This window comes from Artemia sp. Qi Xiang Cuo, chromosome 4 (assembly GCF_049724085.1).
Source record: "Artemia sp. Qi Xiang Cuo chromosome 4, ASM4972408v1, whole genome shotgun sequence".
NCBI classification, from domain to species: domain Eukaryota; kingdom Metazoa; phylum Arthropoda; class Branchiopoda; order Anostraca; family Artemiidae; genus Artemia; species Artemia sp. Qi Xiang Cuo.
The window spans coordinates 38,952,484-38,976,326 of record NC_142797.1 but is presented as its reverse complement, the minus strand read 5'-3'; the positions used below and the strand labels follow the sequence as shown (position 1 = coordinate 38,976,326).

Genomic DNA, 23,843 nt, shown 5'->3' with positions numbered 1-23,843 from the left:
TCTCTCTCTCTCTCTCTCTCTCTCTCTCTCTCTCTCTCTCTCTCTCTCTCTCTCTCTCTCTCTCTCTCTCTCTCTCTCTCTCTCTCTCTCTCTCTCTCTCTCTCTCTCTCTCTCAGAGACAGAGGGACAGAGGAAAAAAACAGCCACAGAGTCAGGCACAGGAACACACAAAGCCGGACAATTTTAGACGAATTTTAGGGTGTTATAATAAAGGTTTTCACGAGTCTATAGCTGACTGTCTCAAACCCCGAGGTAAAACCACAAGAATTACTAGACTGTTGAGGAAATGATTTTGCTTTAAGTTTTAACATAACTACTTGCTTTTATTTCATACTCTCACGAGACGATAAGTTTACAAAGTATTATTTCTATCTATGGAAAACAACGTAGGAGAGTGATAACTATTCAATGAAAAACTAAAAAAACTTCAATTTTCTAGCCTCCTGGCACGACGTTCCTTTTATTTTACGATGATGTATTTAATGATAACATTGAAAAGTGGTGATATATAGTTTTCGAAGAAAGGTCTATGGATCCAATCCAAAATTTGGCAAAATTTATTATCAATTTACTCCAAATGTCAGCAAAGTATAAAAAATTAGTGTCTTAGGTCTTCAACACCATATTTTTGCCAAAAGTAAGTAAGGAGTAGTGACAAACCTAGCCACAATCGACAATTTTCAAGTGATAAAGATTGAAAAAAAGAGATAAATTATATCTCGTGATTTGGGATATTTGATAACAGTACGAAACCTGAAACTGAATTTCAACCAAACAGATTGATGCTGAAATGAGATGTCCAATAAGAAAAAAAAATCATAGGCTTCTTTGCTACAAAGAGAATGTCGGATGAAACGCTACTCTTAATAATAAATAAAATAATTTCAGAAGGACCTCCTGTGTGAATAATTAGTATTCTTGGAGTTGGCCTTCAAGAAGAAAGACACTCTAATGTATTAGAGGCAATGCTCTGTAGTAAAGAGACATAAGACTTCAATGTTTTTTTTTCCCAGGACCACCTCAAATGGAAAGCTTGGTCGGAGAAAGTTCGGAGGGAGTCCTTCTAGTGCCCTTTTTAAGAATAAAAAGTGATCAGATGGCAAACAGTCCCCCAATGCATTTTTTAGCTGCCCTTTCCCCAAAGACATCCTATCAAAATTTTGGATAGCCATTTTGTTCAAAACAGTCAAAAATGTCAAACAATTATTTGTCCGGAAATACATGACCCCCCCCCCCAGAGGCCCTGGGACAAGAGCTGTAAGTTATACAAATTACCCATTGTATACAGATAGGGTTAGTTATTTAGAAAATGGGACGTGTTTGATCTGTGTCTCCAAAAAGGCTTTGGGTATAAAGATGAAACTTTCAAAAAATATTGAGGTGGATATTGAACAAAATTAAAATATACTATGTGCATGCTAGTTGTCAAAACGACGAATCAGCAATACCACAGGAAAGGCTGAATTATTTTAAGCTAAACTTTCAGGGCGTCTTCAGGGGGCTGCTGAAGTGGTCAGAGGGCAACCAGCCCTCCCCCTGCCATTTTGAGCTGCTCTCCCCTAAAGACATCCAACCAAATTTTTAGATGGTAATTTTTAAAATAATCTTAAGGTCATATAGCCATGCCTCCAAGATGACATGACCAAAGCCCCCGGGGTGGGGTTGTAAGTCATGCAAGTTGCATTTGCATGGCTCATTCAATTTTAAATTGAAAGGGCTAGTGCCCTTTTAATAGTCGAAAATGTTGAAGGGCAACTAACCCCCCTCTCATGCCCCCCATTTCCCCAAACACATCCCATAAAAATTTACGGATATTCATTTTGTTCAACGTAGTCGAAAGTTCTTGAAATTAGGTCTTTTATGATGATTACCCCATCAGAGCCCTCAGTGCAAGGGTTGAAAGTTATGCCCTGGGGGTATATAAGGTTTATGTAGAAAGTTGTTGTAGAAATTTCAAAAGGGGCTCATTTGATTGGAAATAGTCGAAATAGTCGAAGTTAGTGGAGAGCAATTAACCCCCCTTTCGCGCCCAACATTTCCCCAAACACATTCAATCAAAGTTTAGAGATAGCCATTTAGTTCAACGTATTTTAGTAGTTGAAAGGGATTGGAGGGTAACTGACTCCCCTCTCACGCCCACCATTCTCCCAAACACATCCAATCCAAATTTTCAGATAGCCATTTTGTTCAATGTAGTAGACAGTTCTGGAAAATAAATCTTTGAGGATGACAACCCCCCCATCAGCCTTCAGGGCGAGGGTTGTAAGTTATCCCCTGGGGGCATAGAAGGTTTTTATTGAGTGTTGTCGTAGAAACTTCAAAAGCGCTCATTTGATTGGAAATTGAAAGGGCTAGTGCCTTTTTTAATTTGAGATAGCCATTTTGTTTAACGTAGTTGAAAGTTCTGGAAATTAGGTCGTAGAGGATGATAACCACCCTCACAGCCCTAAGGGTAAGGGTTGTAATTTATGCCCTGGGGGAATGTAAGGTGTTTATAGGAAGTGTTGTCGTAGAAACTCAAAAAGGGCTTATTCGATTGGAAATCGAAAGGCCTAGTGCCCTTTTTAATAGTCGAAAGTGATTGAAAGGCTTCACATTTTTATAGTAAAGATCGATGTTGTTGTTGTTTAGACCAGGGCACTTTGTATCGAAGGAGTTGTCATAAGAACTTCGAAAAGGGCTTTTTCGATTGAAAATAAAAAGGGCTGATGCCCTTTTTAATAGTCGAAAGTGATTGGAGGGAAAGTAAACCCCCTCCGACGCCCACACTCCCATTTGACTTTATGTTTAAAAACTAAATGTTGCCTCAAGATTAAATCAAAATGCACTGTTTTGATGCTAATTCCCAATGAGGCATCTTAGCAGTATCCCAAGAACGACCAAACTATGATCAAACTTTTGGGGCTGCTTTTGCTCTTAAATTTTAAGCACGTCAGAATAGTGTAAGTGTATTCAAGATATCACAGAAAGCAAACTGATGTTTTTCCAAATGGTATCAAGTTTAACATTTCAGTTCAACTAGAGGAGTTTTGAATCTAAATAAAACACTACTATTTGTGTCCAGATTTTTAAGAGGGTGTATGTTGTCAAAAATTGCTGAAAATTTTTCTCCAGCGTACAAACAGCAGGCCAAACTATAAATTCTTAAAAAAAACGAAAAGATTTAAAGTGTTATTTTCTTTTTCTCTGAAAAGACTATGTCAATACAAAACGAACAGAAATTAATTAAAAGAACTTTTTCCTCAAAATAAGTTTTTCAAAGGTAAGTAAAGAGCCAAATTAAACAAAAATGAGCAAAAATTAAACTAAACGATCTACCAAGTGTGAAGCTACCACAAATCAATAACAATAAATAAATGAATCTAAAAACGACCTGATATTAAAAAAATTAAACAAGTCAAACTCAAAAAGAGCAGAAATTAACATAAGTTGGGCTCAAAACCTCTATCCCTTCCCAAGGCGAGAACATAATTTGCACTTTACTCAAAAAAATATAAATGTTTTTACTTTTATAACTTTAATAAATCAAATAATATTAACATTTTGATTACTAAATATCAGTATATGTATATTAAACTGACAATGCACATCCATTGGTATTTTTTTTCAGTAAAGTGCAAATTATGTTCTGGCCTCAGAATCTTGCCCTATGTTGGCTAAAATGACGAGACTACAAAAAATTGGTGGTGACGCCCTTGGCCCCCTGCCAACTCTTCTCATTTTTAAAGGAATTTTTTGGCATTTCTATATTAAAGATTTAGCTGGCCTTTTTGAAGCTATTTTAATGCCAAATAAAAAACAAATATTAACCTCAGTTTAGAGAGAGGCTGGGGCTATTACTTTTTAATCGTACATTCGTTTACTGAAGCTACTCTTATAAACCATCGCTGAGTTATTAGCACAGCTGCGCTCTTTCTCTATCCAATCCTGTTCAATCCTGCTGTTTTTTCCACTATAGCTGTAGACAGTGTTTTGTTTTTAGTTTTTTTTTTTTTTTTTTGGTTTTTTTTTTTTTTTTTTTTTTATTATTCCATTACTATGTCATCGTTGAAATGGTAGGGAAGGTAAACTTCTAAGCTTTACATTAGTTGTGTCTGAGAGAAAAATGAAAGAGAAAATTATATAATTCACAGCGTGTTGCTAATTTCCTTCACTGAGTCAATACAATTGATTGTGTAGGTAAACAACAACCACCTGAAAGTGAAACACTTTAGTCCCAATAATGAACCATCTCTCTACCTCTTATACATTAATCTATGCCCTGGTAATGCGACCAGAGAAGAAAGATCCTCACTCCCTAACTCGTTTTCATAAAATTTTGAGTCAAGTCCTTCTGCTTTGGGTACGGCAACAAAGACGTTCAACTAAAAGACCTTTGTGCTTTGTGGTGTGCTATCAAGAAAGCAACATTTTGATGAACCGTTGCTGAAAATTCATTTTAATTCTAGAAATCAGAAAACAATGCATTTTTCTTTTATTCTATAGGGTCATTGATGAATGATTCTCGTCTCCTTTTAAGAAAATTAGAAAGAAATAAAAAAAGATGATTTCCCGAGAGAAATTGCTTTTATGGCTTACGAAACATATGAAAGTGAACAATAGGAAATGAAAATCAGATATCTAGATGCAAAAGAATGAAATGCCTTTAACTTATTCCCTTTTATAACCGAACTAGGGACGTAAGTGTAACAACTTCTTTAACAAGACTTAGCAGCATTTTTAGTTAGGCTATGCAAAGAGAAATCAGTAAATAACAAGATCCCATATCAATAGATATTTGCCCCCACTCTCAATAGAAGTATTGAAGTATTCATCTCGCATTTCTAACTCAATATTAGGTTAGAGTTGCCATCGCTTGAGTTTTATCGCAAAATCAGAGGCACCCTCCTCCCCTTTGATTTTTTTCTCTTGCGAAAATGGAGATTCCAACTCATTCAAAATTAAGTAATGTTTAAATATATCAGTACTTTCCAGTTTTGGTCTTTAAAGGTCCTTTCTCAGTAAGATACACTAAATCCAAGAATAACCTGATCCAAAAACCAGATGCTGCGTGGTTCTATTGGTAAGCTTTTGGTATTTATTTGAACTTTAAAGCATCATATCCCAGAATTTTTCATCTTGATTTGAAGATTTTACTACTAATACTAACAACTCGCCGCAGCACCAAGCCGCCTGAGGCCAGCACAGCTACACACGCTGCTCCTCCATCCTAATTTATTCAAAGCCTCCGTCTTTACACCCTCCCAGGAAGTTCTCATTTCCCTTAAGTCTTTCTTTACAACATTTTTCCACCCCAACCGAGGAATAACTGCTTTTCGTTCAGCCCGAGAGGGTTCCTCCTCCATCCTGATCTATACAAAGCCTCCCTCTTCACACCCTCCCAGGAAGTTCTCATTTCTCTTAAATCTTTCTTTACGACATGCTCCCATCCCAACCGAGGACGACCTGCTTTCCGTTCAGCCCTAGATGTTTGGTCTAAAAGGACAATCTTCGTCAATCTGTCATTCTTTGTCCGCAGAAAGTGCCCTAGCTATCTCAATCTTTCTCTCATTATAGCCCTAGAAAGTGGGATTGAGCCGCACTTTTTGCACAGCCCACTGTTTGAAATACGGTCAGTCAGTCGGGTACCCGAAGAAAAACATCTAGCAAATTTTCCTCCGTATTTCGGAAAGCCCACGCTTCAGAACCATACTTGACCTCTGTCATCACAGTAGCTTCCAATATTCTAACCTTGGTTTGCAGACTCAGCTTCCTATTCTTCCAAACTTTTTTCAACTATGAAAAAACACCGTGGGCCTGGGCCAGAACTAGCTTGGACCTAAGATATTGACAAAACACGTAATATTTTAAGTAGTCAAGATTTAATCTTAATAACATCTTTACAAGATGCTGTGAAGGTAGGTAATGAATTGGAAAGGAATTTTCTTAGGTTTTTTTCACGACTAAGGGTGACATTTTCAGGGAAGACATACAAAGTAAAATAGTAAAATCAAAGTGTGGTTCGCTAGACTTAGGAACACATGGGAGAAAAATCGTTCTGATGACGTTAGAATCTTTGAATATATTGTTCGGAAGAAAGTTTGGCTTCTATTAAATTTGCTATTTTAGTTCAAGTGTAGATAATCTATATATGTACTTGAAATCTGACCATTGAGTTATTTTTTTTTGTTTTTTTTTTTACCGGTTTTCAGCACTGATATTTAGCCTTTGTTCACACCCCTGTCAATAACTCAAATTAACTCGTAACGCGTTCCAAGCAACATGCGGTAAAGTAGGTATTTGTTAACTGTCGCAAAGGAGCCATATAGCTACTCTTGAGCTATTCAGTGAAATAGGATCAAACACCGAACTGTGTGTAAGGAAAGGAACTGTAAGTAAGGAGTGACGCGGCTGAATAGTAGCCGAAACTCTAAAAAACAGGATTTTAATATCAATAGTTATATCAAAAGAACTGGCTTATAATGCTGATCCCAAATATATAAGATTCATAAAGTTTAGTGTTACCCATCAAAGCTTGCGATCCTGACAAAAAAGACCTGATTTTCAAAAAAGAGCGAAATAACCCTTAAAAGTCAAGGAATCTTAATGAAAATCACGCCATCAGGTTCAGCATATCCGAGAACCTTGATGTAGAAGTTTCAAGCTCCTATCTGCAAAAATTTTTAATTTTAAATTTTTTCCAGAAGAAACATCACGGATGCGTGTTTGTTTTTTGTTGTTTTTTTTCCCAGGGGTGATGGCATCGAGCCAGTAGTCCTAGAATATCGGGTAAGGGTTCATTTGACGGATTTTGAAAGTTCTAGTGACCAAAAAGATTGGACGGGAACTAGCTCTCCTCCCACCCCCTTTTTCCCTCAAATTCGCCCGATCAAAATTTTAAGAATGCCATTTTGTTCAGTATAGTTGAAAAGCCCGGCATCTATGCCTTTGGGGATAACATGATCCCCCCCCCACAGCCACTGGAGAAAGGTCTGTAAGTCATAAAATTCCCTCATTGTTTACGTATATTATTTCTTATTGGGAAGTATACATACATTTTTGGGGGGAGGGATTGAATTTTCTGCTGGGGAGATTTTCCACGGGGATAATTTTATAATTTTCCGGGGGTGAATTTTCCAGGGGAAATTTTACTCTAGGGGAATTTGCCAGATTTCTTATACGAATTTCTTTTTATTTGTCTTACAGTATCTCTGTATTGTCTATCTTTTTATTGTCTACAGTATCAATCTGTAGGAGGGGAGGAAGGTATTTTCCATGGGATAAATTCTTAATGGGAGAGTTTTCCACAGGATAAATTTTCAGAGGGTATTTTTTGCGGGAGCAAATTTCTGCTGGGGGGGGGGGGCATTTGCGGGAATAATTTTCCAAGGAGGGGATTTCCGGCATTTTTTAATAAAAACAATCTGAAAATAAAGTCTTTTTCAAATGAAAGTGTGCTAAGAAAAAAAAAATCAGCCGGAATCGTCCGCGAGAAGTTTTTCGGAGAAAATTTTCTGCTAGAATGGAATTGTCTGGAGGGATTCCTCCAGGTGGGGGGTATTGTACGTGGGTGAAACTTTCCATGGAGGGATTTTGTGTGGGGGGAAGGAATTTTCCATGGAGGGAGAACCGGATTTTTCTGGAATTATTTAAAAACGATCAGAAATAAAATAAAAGACTATTTTTTAACTGAAAGTAAGGAGCACCATAAAAAATTAAAACGAACAGAAATTATTACGTATACTAGGTGGTCGCCCCTCCTCAATACCTCGCTATTTACGCTCAAGTTTTTTATAACTTTAAAAAGTAGAGTTGTTACTAAGAGTCAAACTTTAGCGTAAAGAGCGAAGTATTGAAGAGGAGGCAACCCCCCTAATATACGTAATAATTTTTGTTTCTTTTAAGTTTTGATGTTGCTCCTTACTTTCAATTGAAAAAAAGTTTTTTTTTTTTCTATTTTATTTTTTAACCGTAATCTGGGATGGTGACGTGTGATGACAATTTTAGAACCACGGATTTGTTATGTGGTGCTCATTTGCCTTTATAAATGAAGTGGCTAGATTTCACTCGCTATGCGTATCCAGAAAGATTTACATAGCTGAGTTAAGCGTGCCTTTAAGATACAAAATGGCTATCCTCCTGAATAATTTCCCCTATAAATGGCTCGTAAGGGGTTTGAGGAAAACAGTAATCGTCAGCTTATCCCAGGTTGAGTTTATAAATTAATGTAAGTAGAATAAATTTAGAAAATGTTTTGCTATGAGTAACAAAGAGGTGATTCCTTAAATATAACATTGAGAATCACTTAAAAGAGGTCCTATAACTTACGTAGCTGCCCTTAGTTGAACTTAAATGTCATGGACATCATTCCCACTAGAAAATCATTGTATCAATAGATAACTTTCATTTGTTTCCTATAGTTTAATCGCTCAGCTTTTTTTTTATCTACGTGACGATGAAGTGGTCTCAAAATCCTAAAAAAAAATGTAGAAGCCCAATTAAACTAGCTATAAATGCTTTCTACTAGCTTTTAATGATGAAAAGTTGTTATACGGATTTCTTTTGCACCTCATAACTAATGCGGTCATTCCAATCTAGGGCAATCCAGTTCCAATATCCCTTGGAAAAAACGAATAGGTTAAATGTGCTTTCGAGATACAAAATGACTTTATCCTCCTGAATAATTTACACTATAATGGGCTCGTAAGGAGATTAGAGGAAAACAAAATCCTCAGCCAGGGTCGTACACAGGATTTTTTTCGGGGGAGGGGTACAAAAAACTTTAAAAACGCATTAAAAATTTGTTTATATTCATCTTTGTTACGTTTTTACGAGTCGGACAAACATTACGTGGGGGTTTAACCCCCTCCCCTCCCTCCTTGGATACTGCCTTATCCTAAGATTATCATAGTATGAGATTATAAATTAATCTACAGAAGATAAAATTAGAAAATTTGCTAGGAGGAGCAAAGAGATGCTTCCTTAAATATAAAATTGAAAACTACTTAAAAGAATTTCTATAAGCTGCGTAGCCGTCTTCAGTTGAATTGAACTGCCATGGGCATCATTCCGACCATAAAATCACGTTTGCTTGTGACCAGATGACTTGCTTTTCATCATTCAGCTTTTTTTTACCCGCGGGATGAGGAAGTGGTCTCAAAATCCCATAGTAAAATGTAGAAGCCCAAAATTAAACTAGCTATAAATGCTGTCTACTGGCTTTTAACGATGAAAAGTTAATGCACGGATTTCTTTTGCACTTCATAACTCATGCTTACCTTCCAATCTTGGTTAATCCCCTGTTCCAATATCCCTTGGAAAGAACGATGGTTCCGACTGATTTATGATATCTATTCTGACGGTGAACCATTCTTGCAAAGCTTTTAACATTCGTTTTTTTTTCTTGTTTTAGGAAAGGCTGTATTCGTACCATGGCTAATAGAATAATAGCCATGAGAGCCGGCCTGCGAGAACGTTTGGAAAAGTTAGGAACTCCTGGCAAATGGGATCATATAACTGCACAAATTGGAATGTTTTCGTATACAGGGCTGAATGGTAAGCTAATGCCGCCTAAAGTCCGCTATGTAGTATTTATAAATTTAGCTTATCTTGAAATTGAATAGGGGATCGATCATCATAATGATTATTGTATTCATATTTTGTAGTAATTGTTGTATTGTTAGCCAATAATTATTAGTATTCTAATTCGATTTTGTTGCCGACCTCTAAATAAGATCAAACCAAAATCTTTTGCTGAATTTTTGAATAAATATTTCACAGTTCTGTGGTCTGTCAAAATTCAGCAAAAGTTTTTGGTTTGATCTTGTTTAGGGGCCTTTGTGAATTTGGATGAATGGGCAATATCTCGGGTGAATTTGGGGGGGGGGGTTATTCATTCATATAGATTGAAATCTGCTTGATCTTTGTGTATTATGATTGAGTTCACTCCAGCGGGCAGTACGACCAAATATTCAATGTCGAAAGTGTCTCCTTTTTTACCGAAAAGTGTCTTTTCGTGCCATGAGAAAGCTCTCAAAATGCAAAGATTTTGGATGCTTTTAACTATAGAAATGTAAATGAGTGCTGTCGTAATGGGTAGAAACAAAGGCAACAGTTTACTTTACGGTATTTTCTGAACTAAACATTATGTTAAAAACTTTTCCTTTATTATATTCGTAAAATTGGATTTTCAGAGTTGCTTTCTGTATAAAAGTATACCACTACCCCGACATATAGCCCCTAAGGCTGTATACCCCCCTAGGGCTGTATTCGAAGATGAAGGAGAGGCTGGAATGTAGTTGAAGTGGAATCCACTCTGGGAATCCAATACATAGGAATTTTCTAGTTGTAATAAAGTAGATAATTTCAGAGACCACACTTCCTTTCGATGACGATAAATAGAAGTTCAGATAGGGATAAAATCCTTTTAATAGACAGTGATAAATTTCACAAAAAACTAGATATTTCAGTGTATCAGTATAACTACTGATGACGGTCAACGAATATGTGACCGAAATATTTATTATTTTTTTTTAAATTTATCACTGTTTATTAAAAGGATTTTATCCCTATTTGAACTTTTATTTATCCTAATGGAGTAATTATTTATAATTATAGTAGTTAGGTACATAAGCGTCAGGTTTGTGCATTTTATGGTGATTAATAAAAAAAAAACTTCCCGAAAAATAAGTTTTTCAAAGAAAAGTAAAGGCCATTTCAAACTTCAGCTCAGCAGATACAAATACCTTTTAAAATTCAAACTAAAAACGAACAGAAATTACTATTAAAGAATAAATGAAAACCAAAAGAACAGAAAGTAGATAAACAATCATAGCAAAAACATGTAGCATGCTATAATGTATATGAACAAATAAGTCCAATATCCAGTAATGCTTGTACTGAACATAAAAATCAACCTTAGAAAAAAAAAAATTCCGATTGAACTTTAAATGAGACTAAAAATAAGCAGAATTAAATAAACAGTCCATGCAAACAAACATGCAATGGATATTAATGTAAATTAATAAATAAATCTTAAAACGAGTGAAACTTAAATTGAATATGCAAATCAAGCTTGAAATGGACAAAAATGACTACAAACAAGAGTTTGGATATGACCTCCTTCTCTCACTATAAAAGTCTAAAACCTACTCTGTCATTGACGCTTTACTGAAAACCAATTTTATGACCAATATTTTCTATTGTGCTTAATATTGAAAATAAACATTAAAATTGTAGTAACATTTTGAGCTGATGAGCTTTCAGCAATTAATATCATTATACCCCAAATATTCAGTTTAATTTATTAGCTCTTTTTAAAGTTGTTAAAGTTGAATATAGTTTCACTACAAACAAGTGTTTGGATACTGCCTCCTTTCCTAACTGTAAATCAAAACCAAAAGCCTACTGCGTCATTGGCGCTTAACTGAAAAGGAATTATATAACAAATATTGTCTTTTCCAGTTCTTACACCATTGAAAATAAAAATAAAACTAGAGCGAAATAAATTATTGAACTGATGGATCTTTCAACAATAAATATCATTATACATCAAGTATTCAATTTGATGTTGTTTATAGTTTCCAAGACTGTTCAAGACGCATATAGTTTTCAGTAAAGCGCCAATGACGCAGTAGGTTTAAGACGTACACAGTTAGAAAAGGAGGTCATACCCTAACTCTTTTTTGCAGTGAGTTTTGTCTATTTCAAGCTTGATTTGCATATTAAATTTGTTTCACTTGTTTTAAGATTTATTCATTAATTTACATTAATATGTATTGTATGTTTGTTTGCATTAGTTGTTTATTTAATTTCTGTTCGTTTTAAGTTTCATTTATACTTCAATAGGAAAATATTTTTTTTCGGTTTAAGCTTGATTTTTATATTCAATCTAAGCATTACTCGCTAAGATCTATTTTGTCATTTGTATTCTTACTTGTTGTATGTTTTTGCTATGATTGTTTATTTAATTTCTGTTTATTTTTGTTTTAGTTTATTCTTTAAAATTAATATTTGGTTGTTTTGGAGTTTGAATTTTAAAAGGTATTTGTATCTGCTGAGCTTAAGTTTAAAAGAACCTTTACTTTTAATTGAAAAACTTATTTTTGGGAAAGTTTTTTTTTTACTAATTTTTGCTCGTTTTTGATTGGAAAAAGCTTCAATTCCTTATTTCAAAATCAAAATAAAAAAAAAAAAAATCAAATATTCATCAAAGTATCAAAACTGGTATCAAAGTAACAATATCAAAATCGTCCTGGCTAAGTGGACGTGCGCTGGGTTGAGAATTCTTTGTCCCAAGGGGCACAGGTACTATCCCTTGCGTGGCCAGTTATTTTGGTTTGGGACGCGGGTCAGTGGTGTGACTGTAAGCTTAGCCAGAGTTGACACAGCTCTAAATGGGTACCTGTAGAAATCTGGAGAAGGCAAGCAGGAAAGATGTGCGAAAGCACAGGATGGCTGGCCCCCAGCCCCCATTGCACTTCCTGGCCGAGGGCCACGAAATGGAGATCAGCACCGCCGGTTTGGACCTTAAGGGACTAGTGTCGTCGTACTTTAAATATCAAAGTGAAAAAATGGGTTTATGTCAGCCTCGGAGTTTTTATTATCTGATGTTTAAACTATTTTTAACAAAATTGCTATCTCGAAATTTTTATCGGGTGGGTTTGGGGAAAAGGGGCCTGGGGGGACTAATTAAGCTTCGGTCTCTTTCAACTCTTTAGAATTGACCTAGAATTTTCTATTTTTAATTAAATGAGCCCTCTCAGAAGTTTATACGAGTATCCCTTCTATAAGAACCATATATATCCCCAGAGTATAACTTACAAAGCCTGTCCCTGGGAGGTTGTGTCGACCCCGGAGTTTTAATATCTGATGGTTAAACTATTATTAACAAAATGGTCAACTCAAGTTTTTATCGGATGGGTTTATAAGGCGTGGAGGGTGGGAGGGGCTAAACCCAAAGGCGTGGAGGGCGGGAGGGGCTAGTTGCCGTCCGATCTTTTTTCACTCTGAGAAAATGAACTACAACTTTTAATCTCCATTCAAATGAACTCTCTCTGAAGTTTATACGGTCATCTCTTTCATAAGAGCCACATACGGCCCCAAGACATAGCTTACAATGCCTGCCCCCTGGACCCGGGGGGGATGTGTTGACACCGGAGTTTTTGATATCTGAACTTTGAACTATTTTAACAAGAAATGGCTCTCTCAAAGTTCTTATCGGATGGGTTTGAGGAAAATAGGGCGTGGAGAGGGAGGCTAGTTGCCGTCCGATCTCTTTTGACTCTTAAAAAGGGAATGAGAACTTTCAATTTCCAATCCTCTTCGAATTATATACGAACATACCTTCCATAAGAACCATATATGCCCCCAGAGCAATACTTATAACGCTGCCCCGGGTCCTGGGGGGGGGGGTTGTATCGACACAGGAGTTTTTCTTATCTGACCTTTGAACTCTTTAACGAAATGGCCATACGTAAAGAAGTTTTTGTTATATGATCTTTGAACTATTTTTAACAAAATAGCTACCTCAAATTTTTTATCAGATGTATTTGGGGAAAAAGGGATTGGGGTCCAGTTGCCCTTCGATCACTTTTGACTCTTAAAAGGGCAATAGAGCTCTTGATTTCCAATTGAATGAGCCCCCTTTGAAGTTTATATGACGACCCCTTCTGTATGAAGTACCTCTGTGAAAACAAAAAATAGAGTGCGGGGGGAGGCTAGCTGCCCTCCAATCACTTTTGACTCTTAAAAAGTGAATTACAACTTTCAATATCCAATCAAATGATCCCGCTAGGAAGTTTATACGAGCACCCCTTCCATAACAACCATATATGCCCCAGGGCATAACTTACAACGCGTACCCCTGGGTCCTGGGGGGTTGTGTCGACCCCGAAGTTTTTTGTTATCTGAACTTTGAATTATTTTTAACAAAATGTCTATCTCAAAATTTTTATCTGATGCATTTAGGGCGTGGAGGAGGGGGGGGGCTAGTTGCCCTCCGATCTCTTTTGACTCTTAAAAAGTGAACAAGAACTTTCAATTTCCAATCAAATGAGCCCTCTCCGAAGTTCATACGAGCATCAGGTTTCAGGTTTTTTCAGGTTCACACATTTTTATTAACAAAAAAACAACTCAATGTGACAACAAGTCGCACTAAAGCAAGAAGATGCTTGAAAAAGCGACCGGTAGGATATCATGCATGCCAATTCATCAAACCAAATAAAATGAAAAAAGGGGAAAACAATAATAATAACAGAAAATAAGGATAAATATATAATGGCACAAAATATAAAATAAAAATAAAATATCTACAAAAAAAAAAAAAAAAAAAAAAAAAAAAAAAAAAAAAGAAGCCTTCTCTCGAACCATTAACACTACCAAATTCCTGAAAAGAAATGATTTTTAATACGGGTTTTAAGTTGCGGCACACTTTCAGCTTGACGAACAGAATCTGGGAACGAATTCCAAACTGACGGGCCCATGTGTCTGGTCACTTGACTCGCTCTGGTTGTGTTCCGTGGCTCAGATGCAAGACTATCCGCACTCCTAGTCGAATAATCGTGATAAAACGAATTAGGCTTAAAAATATTCATAAAAAAATCCGGTGCAAAACCATTCAGACACTGAAATACAAAAACTCCAATTTGATAATCCCTTATTTCACCAACCTTTAAAATTTTAAACTTTCTAAAAAGTGATTCAGTGCTATCAACACCACGATCATACCTTCCAATCAACCTTATAGCCTTATTCTGCAGAACTTGAACTCTTCTAAAATTGCAACTAAAATTACTCGCCCAAATCAAACAACCATAATTTATATAAGGCGCTATTATGGAAAAATACAATAAAAGCAGAATTCTTAAAGGTAAAAAAATTTTGAAAACGGTTCAGAACTCCAAGGCCTCGCGCCAGCTTGCATGCTATAATGTCGCAGTGTTTTCTCCAACTCAAGTTTCGATCCAGGATGAATCCCAGATATCGGATCTCTTCAACTTGTGATAGCGGTAGGCCATTGTAAATAATGACACCAGGGAGAGTGGGAGCAGAACCAGTCCTTGTAAACATCATAAAATTAGTTTTTGATGCATTGACGCTAAGTAGGCTAGCACAAACAAATTCATGTAGGCCATCCAGCGCCTTATTAGCCTTGAACAAGAGCTCTTGCAGCGACTTTGCTGCAATCACTAAAGCCGTGTCGTCAGCAAAAGAAGTAACTGAAGCTCCGGGAATGTAGAATCTCATTGTGTCTACAAATATCAGGTACAGGAGAGGGCCAAGAACTGAGCCCTGTGGAACACCACACTTTATGGGAAACGGCTGAGAAGATTTGTTACTCAAAGTCACTCGTAGCTTCCTTTCATTTAAATACGATTCAAACCAATTTAAAACACTACCCTTTATGCCTAAATAACACAGCCTTTCTAATAAAATCTTAAAATCAACAGTGTCTAAAGCTTTTCTAAAATCAATAAAAACGCCCATGCACTGCTCGCCATTCTCAAGTGCTGAGTTGATATTTTCCAGAAGATGCTGGACTGCCTGCGTCGTCGAATGTCCTTTCCGGAAGCCAAATTGACCATCGTGTAAAACACCAATTTTCATCAGATACTCATAAAGTATATCAGTTTTGACTCCACCTTTGTGCAACGGTACAACTTTAGCTATTTTAAGCGCACTCGTAAACATCCCCTTTTCCATAGAAATATTGATAAGGTATACGAGGACAGGAAGCAAATAAACCAGAACCGACTTGAGCTTTCTAAGGTTCATTCCATCAACTCCTGCACTGTTTGACTTAATCGTGCTAACAATTTTGCGTACCTCCTCTTCAGTACAAGGCTGGAAATGCATTTCGAAACCTCTTCCTCGCTCATCAACAAAACTGCTTGATTCGAAAACATGGAAGCTCCTTGCTTCTTCTTGAATCTTGCAGCCAATTTCAGAGAAATATTGTCCAAATGCGTTGCAGATTTCCTCAGTTTCTTCCAAGGTCCTATTATTTAGTATAATTTTTGGCTCCGATGGCTTCATAGGACCTCTTAGAAGATCCTTCACAACTTGCCTTTGTGCTTTGGGGTTACCTTTACTTTTTTGAAATAAATGTATTGAATATGACTTCTTTTTTTTTATTATGAGGTAATTTGACCTATTCATTAGATCTTTAGACATGACGTGGAGCTCATTATTTTGCCGAATGTTTAGATAATCCTCACACGCCTGATTTCTCATATTAAACAGAATTTTTGGCTCCGATGGCTTCATAGGGCCTTTTAGAAGATCATTCACAACTTGCCATGTTGCTTTGGGGTTACCTTTACTTTCTTCAAATACATTTGTAAAATATGCCTTCTTTTTTTTCCTTTTTAGGGCATTTGCCCTATTCCTTAGCTCTTTATACATCACATGGGGCTCATTATTCTGCGGATGATTCAGATTCTCCTCACACGCCTGATTTCTCATATTAAACAGATTCAGCATTCCTTCCATAAGAACTACATATGCCCTAGAGCATTACTCATACCGCCTGCCTCCGGGCCCTTTGGGTTGCGTCGACACAGGAATTTTTCTTATCTGAACTTGAAACTATTTTTAATGAAATGGCTATATTAAAAACTTGATCGGATAGGCTTGGGGCAAAAAGGGTGTGGGGGGGGGGCTAGTTGCCCTCGGATATCTTTTGACTCTTAAAAATTGAACTAGAACTTTCAATTTCCAATCAAATGCCTCTCTGAAGTTTATACGAGCATCCCTTTCATAAGAACGATATACGCCCGAGTACAACACTTACAACGCCTATCCCCTGGAACCTGGGGGAGTTTTCGTTATCTAATTTTTGAACAATTTCCAAAAAACTGGAAATCTCAAAATTTGTAGCGGATGGGTCTGGGGAAAAAGAGCGTGGGGGGGGCTAGTTACGATTGAATCACTTGACTCTTAAAAATAGAACTAGAACTTTCAATTTCCAATCAAATGAAGCCTCTATGAAGTTTATACGAGCATCCCTTTGAACCATATTCTATGAACCATACATGCCCGTTGGGCATAACTTAGAACACCTTCTCCTGGGTCCTGGGGGGTTGTATTGACACTGGAGTTTTTCTTATCCAACGTTTGAACTATTTTTAACAAAATGTCTATCTGAAAATTTGCATCGGGTGGGTTTGAAAAAAAAAATGTGTGTGTGGGGGGGGGGGGGCTAGCTTCGACTCTAAAAAACTGATTTAGAACTGAATTCTGAATTCTGAAGTTTATACGAGCATCCCTTCAATATGAACCATATAGTCCCACAGGGCATAACTTACAACACCTGCCCTCGAGCCTTGGGGGGCTGTGTCGACCCCACAGTTTTTGTTATATGGTCATTGAACTGTTTTAAAAAAAGCCATCTCAAAAGTTGTTATCGGATGGGTTTGAGGAAAAAAAGCCGTGGAAGGGGGAAGGGGGCTGGTTACCCTCCAATCTCTTTTGACTCTTAAAAGTGAACTAGAACTTTCAATTTCCAATCAAATAGCCCTCTTTGAAGTTAATACGAGCATCCCTTTCATAAGACCCATATACGCCCCCAGAGCATAACTTACAACGCCTGCCCCAGGACCTTGGGGGGTTGTGTCAACACCGCGATTTTTGTTATATGACCTTTGTACTATTTTTAACAAATTAGCTATCTTAAAATTTTTATTGGATGCATTTGGGAAAAAAGAGTTTGGGGGGGGGGTACTACCCTCCAATATCTTTTGACGCTTAAAAAGTGAACTAGAACTTTCAATTTCCAATCAAATGAGCCCTCTCTGAAGTTTATACTAGCGTTCCTTCCATAAGAATCATATGTGCCCCCCTGCCATAAATTATAACCCTTGCCCTTGAAGACTGTGGGGGGAGTGTCCTGCTCAAATATATAATTTCCAGAGCTTTCAACTACGTTGAACAAAATAGCTATATCAAAATTTTGATTGGATGTGTTTGGGGAAATGGTGGGCGTGGAAGGGCTTAGAATCACTGGTGGGGTGGAAGGCCTTAGAATCACTTTCGACTATTAAAAAGGTAACTAGCCATTTAAATTTTCAATTGAATGAGCCCTTTCTGAAGTTTCTACGACAACGCTTTCCATACAAAACCTTATATGCCCCCAGGGCACAACTTAGATCCCTTGCCCTGAGGGCTGCGGGGGAAGGGGGTTGTTATCCCCAAAGACCTAATTTCCTGAACTTTAAACTACGTTGAACAAAATGGCTATCTTAAAATTTTGATTGGATGTGTTTGGGGAATAGGTGGGCGTGAGAGGGGGGTTAGTTTCCCTCCAATCACTTTCGACTATTGAAAAGGGCACTAGCTCTTCGAATTTCCAATTGAATGAGCCCTTTTTGAAGTTTTTACGACAAAGGCTTCTATAAAAAACCTTATATACCCTCAGGGCATAACTTACAACCCTTCTCCTGAGGGCTGTGGGGGAGTGTCCTCCTCAAAAATATATTTTCTGTCTGGAAATCAACTACGCTGAACAAATTGGCTATCTCAAAATTTTGATTGGATGTGTTTAGAGAACTGGTGGGCGTGGATGGGGTGTTAGTTGCCTTCCAATCCCTTTTGATCCTTAAAAAGGGTGCTAGAAGTCTCGATTTACAATTGAATGAGCCCCCTTTGAAGTTTCTACAACGACCCCTTCCATATGAAGTGCCTCTGGGAAAAAAAAATAATAAATAATAAAGAATTGGAGCCGTATGGCCTATACTATAGGCAACGCTATAGCGTTGCCTCTGAAAGCATGAAATTTGGCAGACATGTGCAGAAAAATATGGAGTATCTGACTGGGGATAGAACCACATTTTCCGACGCGATTATCAAGCCGTTCTGCATTTTTTCGCGCGGGATAAAATAACTCAATTTCAGAGTGGTAAATTTTTCCGATCAGTGGGTCTTTTGTGACTGTCTCTCTTGATCCCAAAAATGGGCTTACTTTTTTCGTCCGACTCATGATTACTGAATTATCATCATTTTCATCACTACGCTCCATGCACTTCTTAGTAATTTCCGCTTTCTGACTTTGTATTTTTCATCGTAATCGTATAGAAACTGGTGAACATCTTACGGAAGATGTGAAGAATCGACTAAGTCGCAAATTCAAAATTGCCTTCGCTGTTCCGCGCTACTTTGCGTTTTTCCGCGCGAAGAGAAAAAAACGCGAATTTTGAGAATGAGTGAGGACCGAGTTTAAGGTATCTTTTCTGACTAATTCGAGTTTCTCGATTCCAAAAATGTGGTTATTTTTGCAATCGGATTCTTGGTTCAGGATTTACCAGTTTCATAACCACGGTTTCTGTGCAATACTCTAACAAAAACTCATACCCTCCCTATAATATTCCGAAGGAGATCATACGTTTTTGACTGTAAAGTAATTAATTACCGTTTCAGATCTCCTCAATAAGCATTCAGTAAAAAAAAATCCTTTATTCAACTGAAACAGCTTGACTTAAGGAACTTCGGACGTAAGAAGCATACTATTATGACGATAAAATTCAGAATACTAAACTACTTCAGGTATTTCAAAATAGATGAACAATCACATGGATCATAGGAATGAAATAGCCGATTTCGACTTGTTTCATCATAAAGATTGCTAAAAAAAAAAAAAAAAAAAAAAAAGAAAATGAGGTTCTCACCAACAGGATACAGGTCGAAATCGGCTTCTAACAGTTATAGCTACAAAAAGTGTACTACTGATTGTACTGATTGTCACAACCTTTGCACGAATAGAGATTTGTGCATTTAAGGGAAGCTTTTGCACATTTGCACCTGTTTTTGCACTTTGTTTTACAGCCACATTTGAGCAATTCTTTGCAAATTCTCGCTGCCTCGGGAAGATTAGTCCAGAAAGACTTCCAGCTTCCGCCGTGCTTCACCAAGCCGTATAAACCTGTATCCAGTGGGGAAAGTTCCGGACAACACGATGATGCCCATATCTGGGCCTGTAAATAAGCGCGTTTGGTATGCTGCTCAAGAGCAGTCGCTGTTGGAGGCAGTCTTTCTATTCCGGCTGTTTTTCGTGTGAAAAGCTCCTTCTGCAGACTGTTCACTTAAGACAAGCCGCTTGATTTTTCGTAAAGAACGACGACGAATCGCTGAATGTCTGTAAAGTGACAATCTAGGTGCGGGGCTCATGATGTACTCAGAGTAACGAAAGTCGGAAGAATGGATTCCACGGCTTTCCAGGTCTTCCAAACACCATGCTTTCCATGAAAAGCAGAAGAAGGAGTCATATTGCATCCAGAGAAGGCATGCAAAAAGAGAAGGCTGCGAGACCTGTCAGGTCCTAGACGATAAGTAATATCGAAAATGGATAGTATTTTCGTCTTTGCTTCAGGCTCATAGATGACAAACATGTTTTCAATCTGAAGCTGCTGGAACAAAGCTGTTGCAATCACAACTACATCAGAATCCACAGTTCCGATGGCTATGAAGTTGTAGTCACACTGGGCCTGATGGAAGGCATGGAACAGCACACGAGTGTCACCTTCTTCGTGGTTGGTAAGTGTGAGGCCTTCGCGAAAAGCGATATCGCGCGTTAAAATAACTGTGTCTCCAAGAGTGGCTACTACAAAGATGTCCTGCAATTCCTGAACTACCGTAGTCGCCAAAAAATGGAAGAGTTGACTCTTGTTCTCAGTTGATTTCAAAAAGTCACGCCTGTTCATCCGAGGAACGGGGGTTTGGTTTGTGATTCTCTTGCCGTAAGACGACGTTCCTCTGTGTTCGCGCGCTCCTTTTTTTGGGCTGTCCTGAGTGTAGATGTCAAAGACGAGATCAATCCTTTGAGTGTCGGTTTGGGACTGTTGCTTTCTGATGTAGGTAGCAAAGTTCGAGCGAGCGTATTCACCGAAACTAATTCCAAGCTTAGGAACGATGAGGTGTACTAGAACAGACCCTTCTAGTACAATTGAGTCGACGGTTGGGAGACTGCTGGGCAGTGGCTCTTCAAACAGCCAACCATGTCAGATTTTTTTTTTCCAAACCGTAGCTTGCCGTACTCAGACAGGGAAGGTGGAAAAGGCTGGTTCTCGTGCTTGAAAAATTCGGTCAGGTCTGCCCCTCTACCCTTGCAGCCTATGTACAAACGACTGAAGAGGCTGCATTTTGACTGCATGTATTTTACATGTACGTATGTCATGATATGAAGACATTTATAAAAGAAAACAGCACTTATTAAAGGTAAATTATACGTTACTTGTTCTCTTCTCATATGCTTTCTCTTTAAAAAGTACGTACCACGTGGATTTTCTTCCATTCTTTGTTAAACCTGCTAGTGATATGAGGTGATTCGAGTCGCGTTTTTAAACCCGCAAATGATCCATTCATTCAGACCACAGTCGTCACTTGCACATTAAGGTGAACCAGAGTTTGTAATGTAGAAGTATGAAAGACAGTTTACACCCGCGATGATAAAAGTAATGATAAATCAGTAACGGGTGGTTGAATATTAAAAGTAAGCACATTTTCAGACTCAGCATACTTGATTTAGCCTTGAAGGATACACTAAGCGTATCTACTACCTCAGCATACAGAAAAGAGTACGACCCGCGATAATAAAATGATGATAAGTCGGAAACTACTGATCTGATTTTAAAAGTGGGCACATGTTCAGAATCAGCAGACTGGAATCAACCAGAAACGACCCTTCAGACGTCCAGACCCTTCAAACGTCAGTTTCAAAAATAAACGATTTTACGTGCGAAAAACGTGTTCAGAAAATGTGGTTCTGTCCCCTGTCAGATTCTCAGCATTTTTCTACATATGTGTGCCAATTTTCGTGCTTTTACCATAAAATGCACAAACCTTATGGAAATTGGCGCTTATACCTAACTATAGTGTTTAGTTCAAAAGAGGCCATAATGCAAACTGTGACCGAAAAAAGAATAGAGGCCAGATTCTATAAAGTTTCTATTTTAATTTTGTTGTTAACCCGGATTCACGCTATTTTTCTGATTTCGAAAACATGAAATTTAGCCTGCTGCTGGTTCTGCCTTTGTTTAGTCTAGGAAAAACGGTGACAGTGATGTTGCCGTTATTCTAAAGTGCTAAACTCCTTAAAGTGCAACCATGATTCCTTAGTTTTGAAATTTAGTATGGAGCCACGTTAGCAGAGAAATATCACAGTGGCTGGCCTCAATTCTTTTTTCGATTAAATAAAAAACAAGTTTTTTTAACTCAAAGTAAGGAGCAATATTAAAACTTAAAACGAACAGAAATTATTCCGTACATGAAAGGGGCTGTCCCCTCCTCAACGCCTCGCTCTTTACGCTAAAGTTTGACTGTGTCTCACAACTTTATTTTTTAAAACAATAAAAACAATAAAATAAAACAATAAAAAACAGGTATTTGAAGAATGATTATTCCGTATGTGAAAGGGCTGTCCCCTCCTCAATGCCTGGCTCTTTGCGCTAAATTTTGACTCTGTCTCACAACTCTATTTGTAAAAACAATAAAAAACTTTAGCGTAAAGAGCGAGGCATTGAGGAAGGGACAACCCTTTCATATACAGAATAATATCTGTTCGTTTTAAGTTTTAATGTCGCTCATTACTTTCAGTTAAACAAACTTGTTTTTTTAATTTAATTTCTGAACGCTCTTGAATTAAGGCAGGTTTTGATTTTGGCTCACCGTACATGAATAATTAAAACAAGATGTGCATATTAATTTTACTTTTTTTGGTTAAATGGCTTTCTCGAAAGTTGTTTAATTTTATTTACGAACGTTTTCATTAGCATTAAAGATACGTAACTTACGAATTAACGTACGTAAAGAACTTCTATATTCTTTTATGATTATTACGTATATTTGGGGGTTCGCCCCCTAGTCAATACCTCGCTCTTTATGATAAAGTTCAAAATTTGTTCCAATTCTTTAAGAATGACCTCTTAATCACAAAGGCCGTTAATTAGAATAAATAGCTCTTATGAAAGTACTAAAAAAAACTCTTGCTTAAAGAGCGAGGTATTGACTAGGGGGTGAACCGAATCATATACGTAATAATTTCTGTTTGTTTTAAGTTTTGATGTTGCTCCTTACTTTCAGTTTAAAAACTTGTTTTGTTTTTTTTTATTTAATTTCTGGTGGTTTTTTTTATAATGCTGGGAAATCCGGCGCCCCCTCTTGGCGATGTCCCTTCCTCCATGGAAAGATCCTCCCACGTAACCCCGACCCACCCCTCCCCCCACCACCAGAAAAAATCCCCAGTGAAAACGCCTGTATACTTCCCAATAACCAATACTAAGTGTAAACACTGAGAAAACTTCATAACTTGCAGCCCTTCCCCCGGGGACTGTGGGGGATTAATCATCCTCAAAGACATAGTTCTTATATTTTTTGACCATGCTGAACAAAATGGCTTTCTCAAAATTTTGCTCGGGTGACTTAGGGAAAAAATGAGCGTGGGAGGGGGCCTAGTTGCCCTCCATCTTTTTGGTCACTTAAAAAGGGCATTAGAACTTTTAATTTCCGTTCGGATAATCCCTCCGTGATATTCTAGGAACACTGACCAAAAAAATCAAATAATCACCTATCCGTGATCTTTCTTCTGACAAAACATAACAAAATTCCACATTTTTGCAGATAGGAGCTTGAAACCTCTACTGTAGGGTTCTCTGATACGCTGAATCTGATGGTGGGATTTTCATTAAGAATCTGTGGCTTTTAGGGGATTAGGGGATTTTCTCCCTTTTTTCGAAAACACGACAAATATTCTCAGACTCTAACTTTGATGGGTAAGACTAAATTTGATGAAATTTATATATTTGAAATCAGCATAAAAATCTGATTCTTTTGATGTATCTATTGGTATCAAAATTTCATTTTTTAGGGTTTTGGGT

The 23,843-nt window shown here is 37.4% G+C and overlaps 1 protein-coding gene across 1 annotated transcript in view; it reads left to right on the top strand.

The window, feature by feature from the left end:
- Got1 (Glutamate oxaloacetate transaminase 1) overlaps window positions 1-23,843 on the top strand; it is a 136,162-nt gene that overhangs the window by 103,005 nt on the left and 9,314 nt on the right. Inside the window, exon 7 of the mRNA XM_089088298.1 lies at window positions 9,392-9,534. Within this exon, the coding sequence (XP_088944424.1) occupies window positions 9,392-9,534 (143 nt within the window). The remainder of the gene's footprint in view (window positions 1-9,391; window positions 9,535-23,843) is intronic.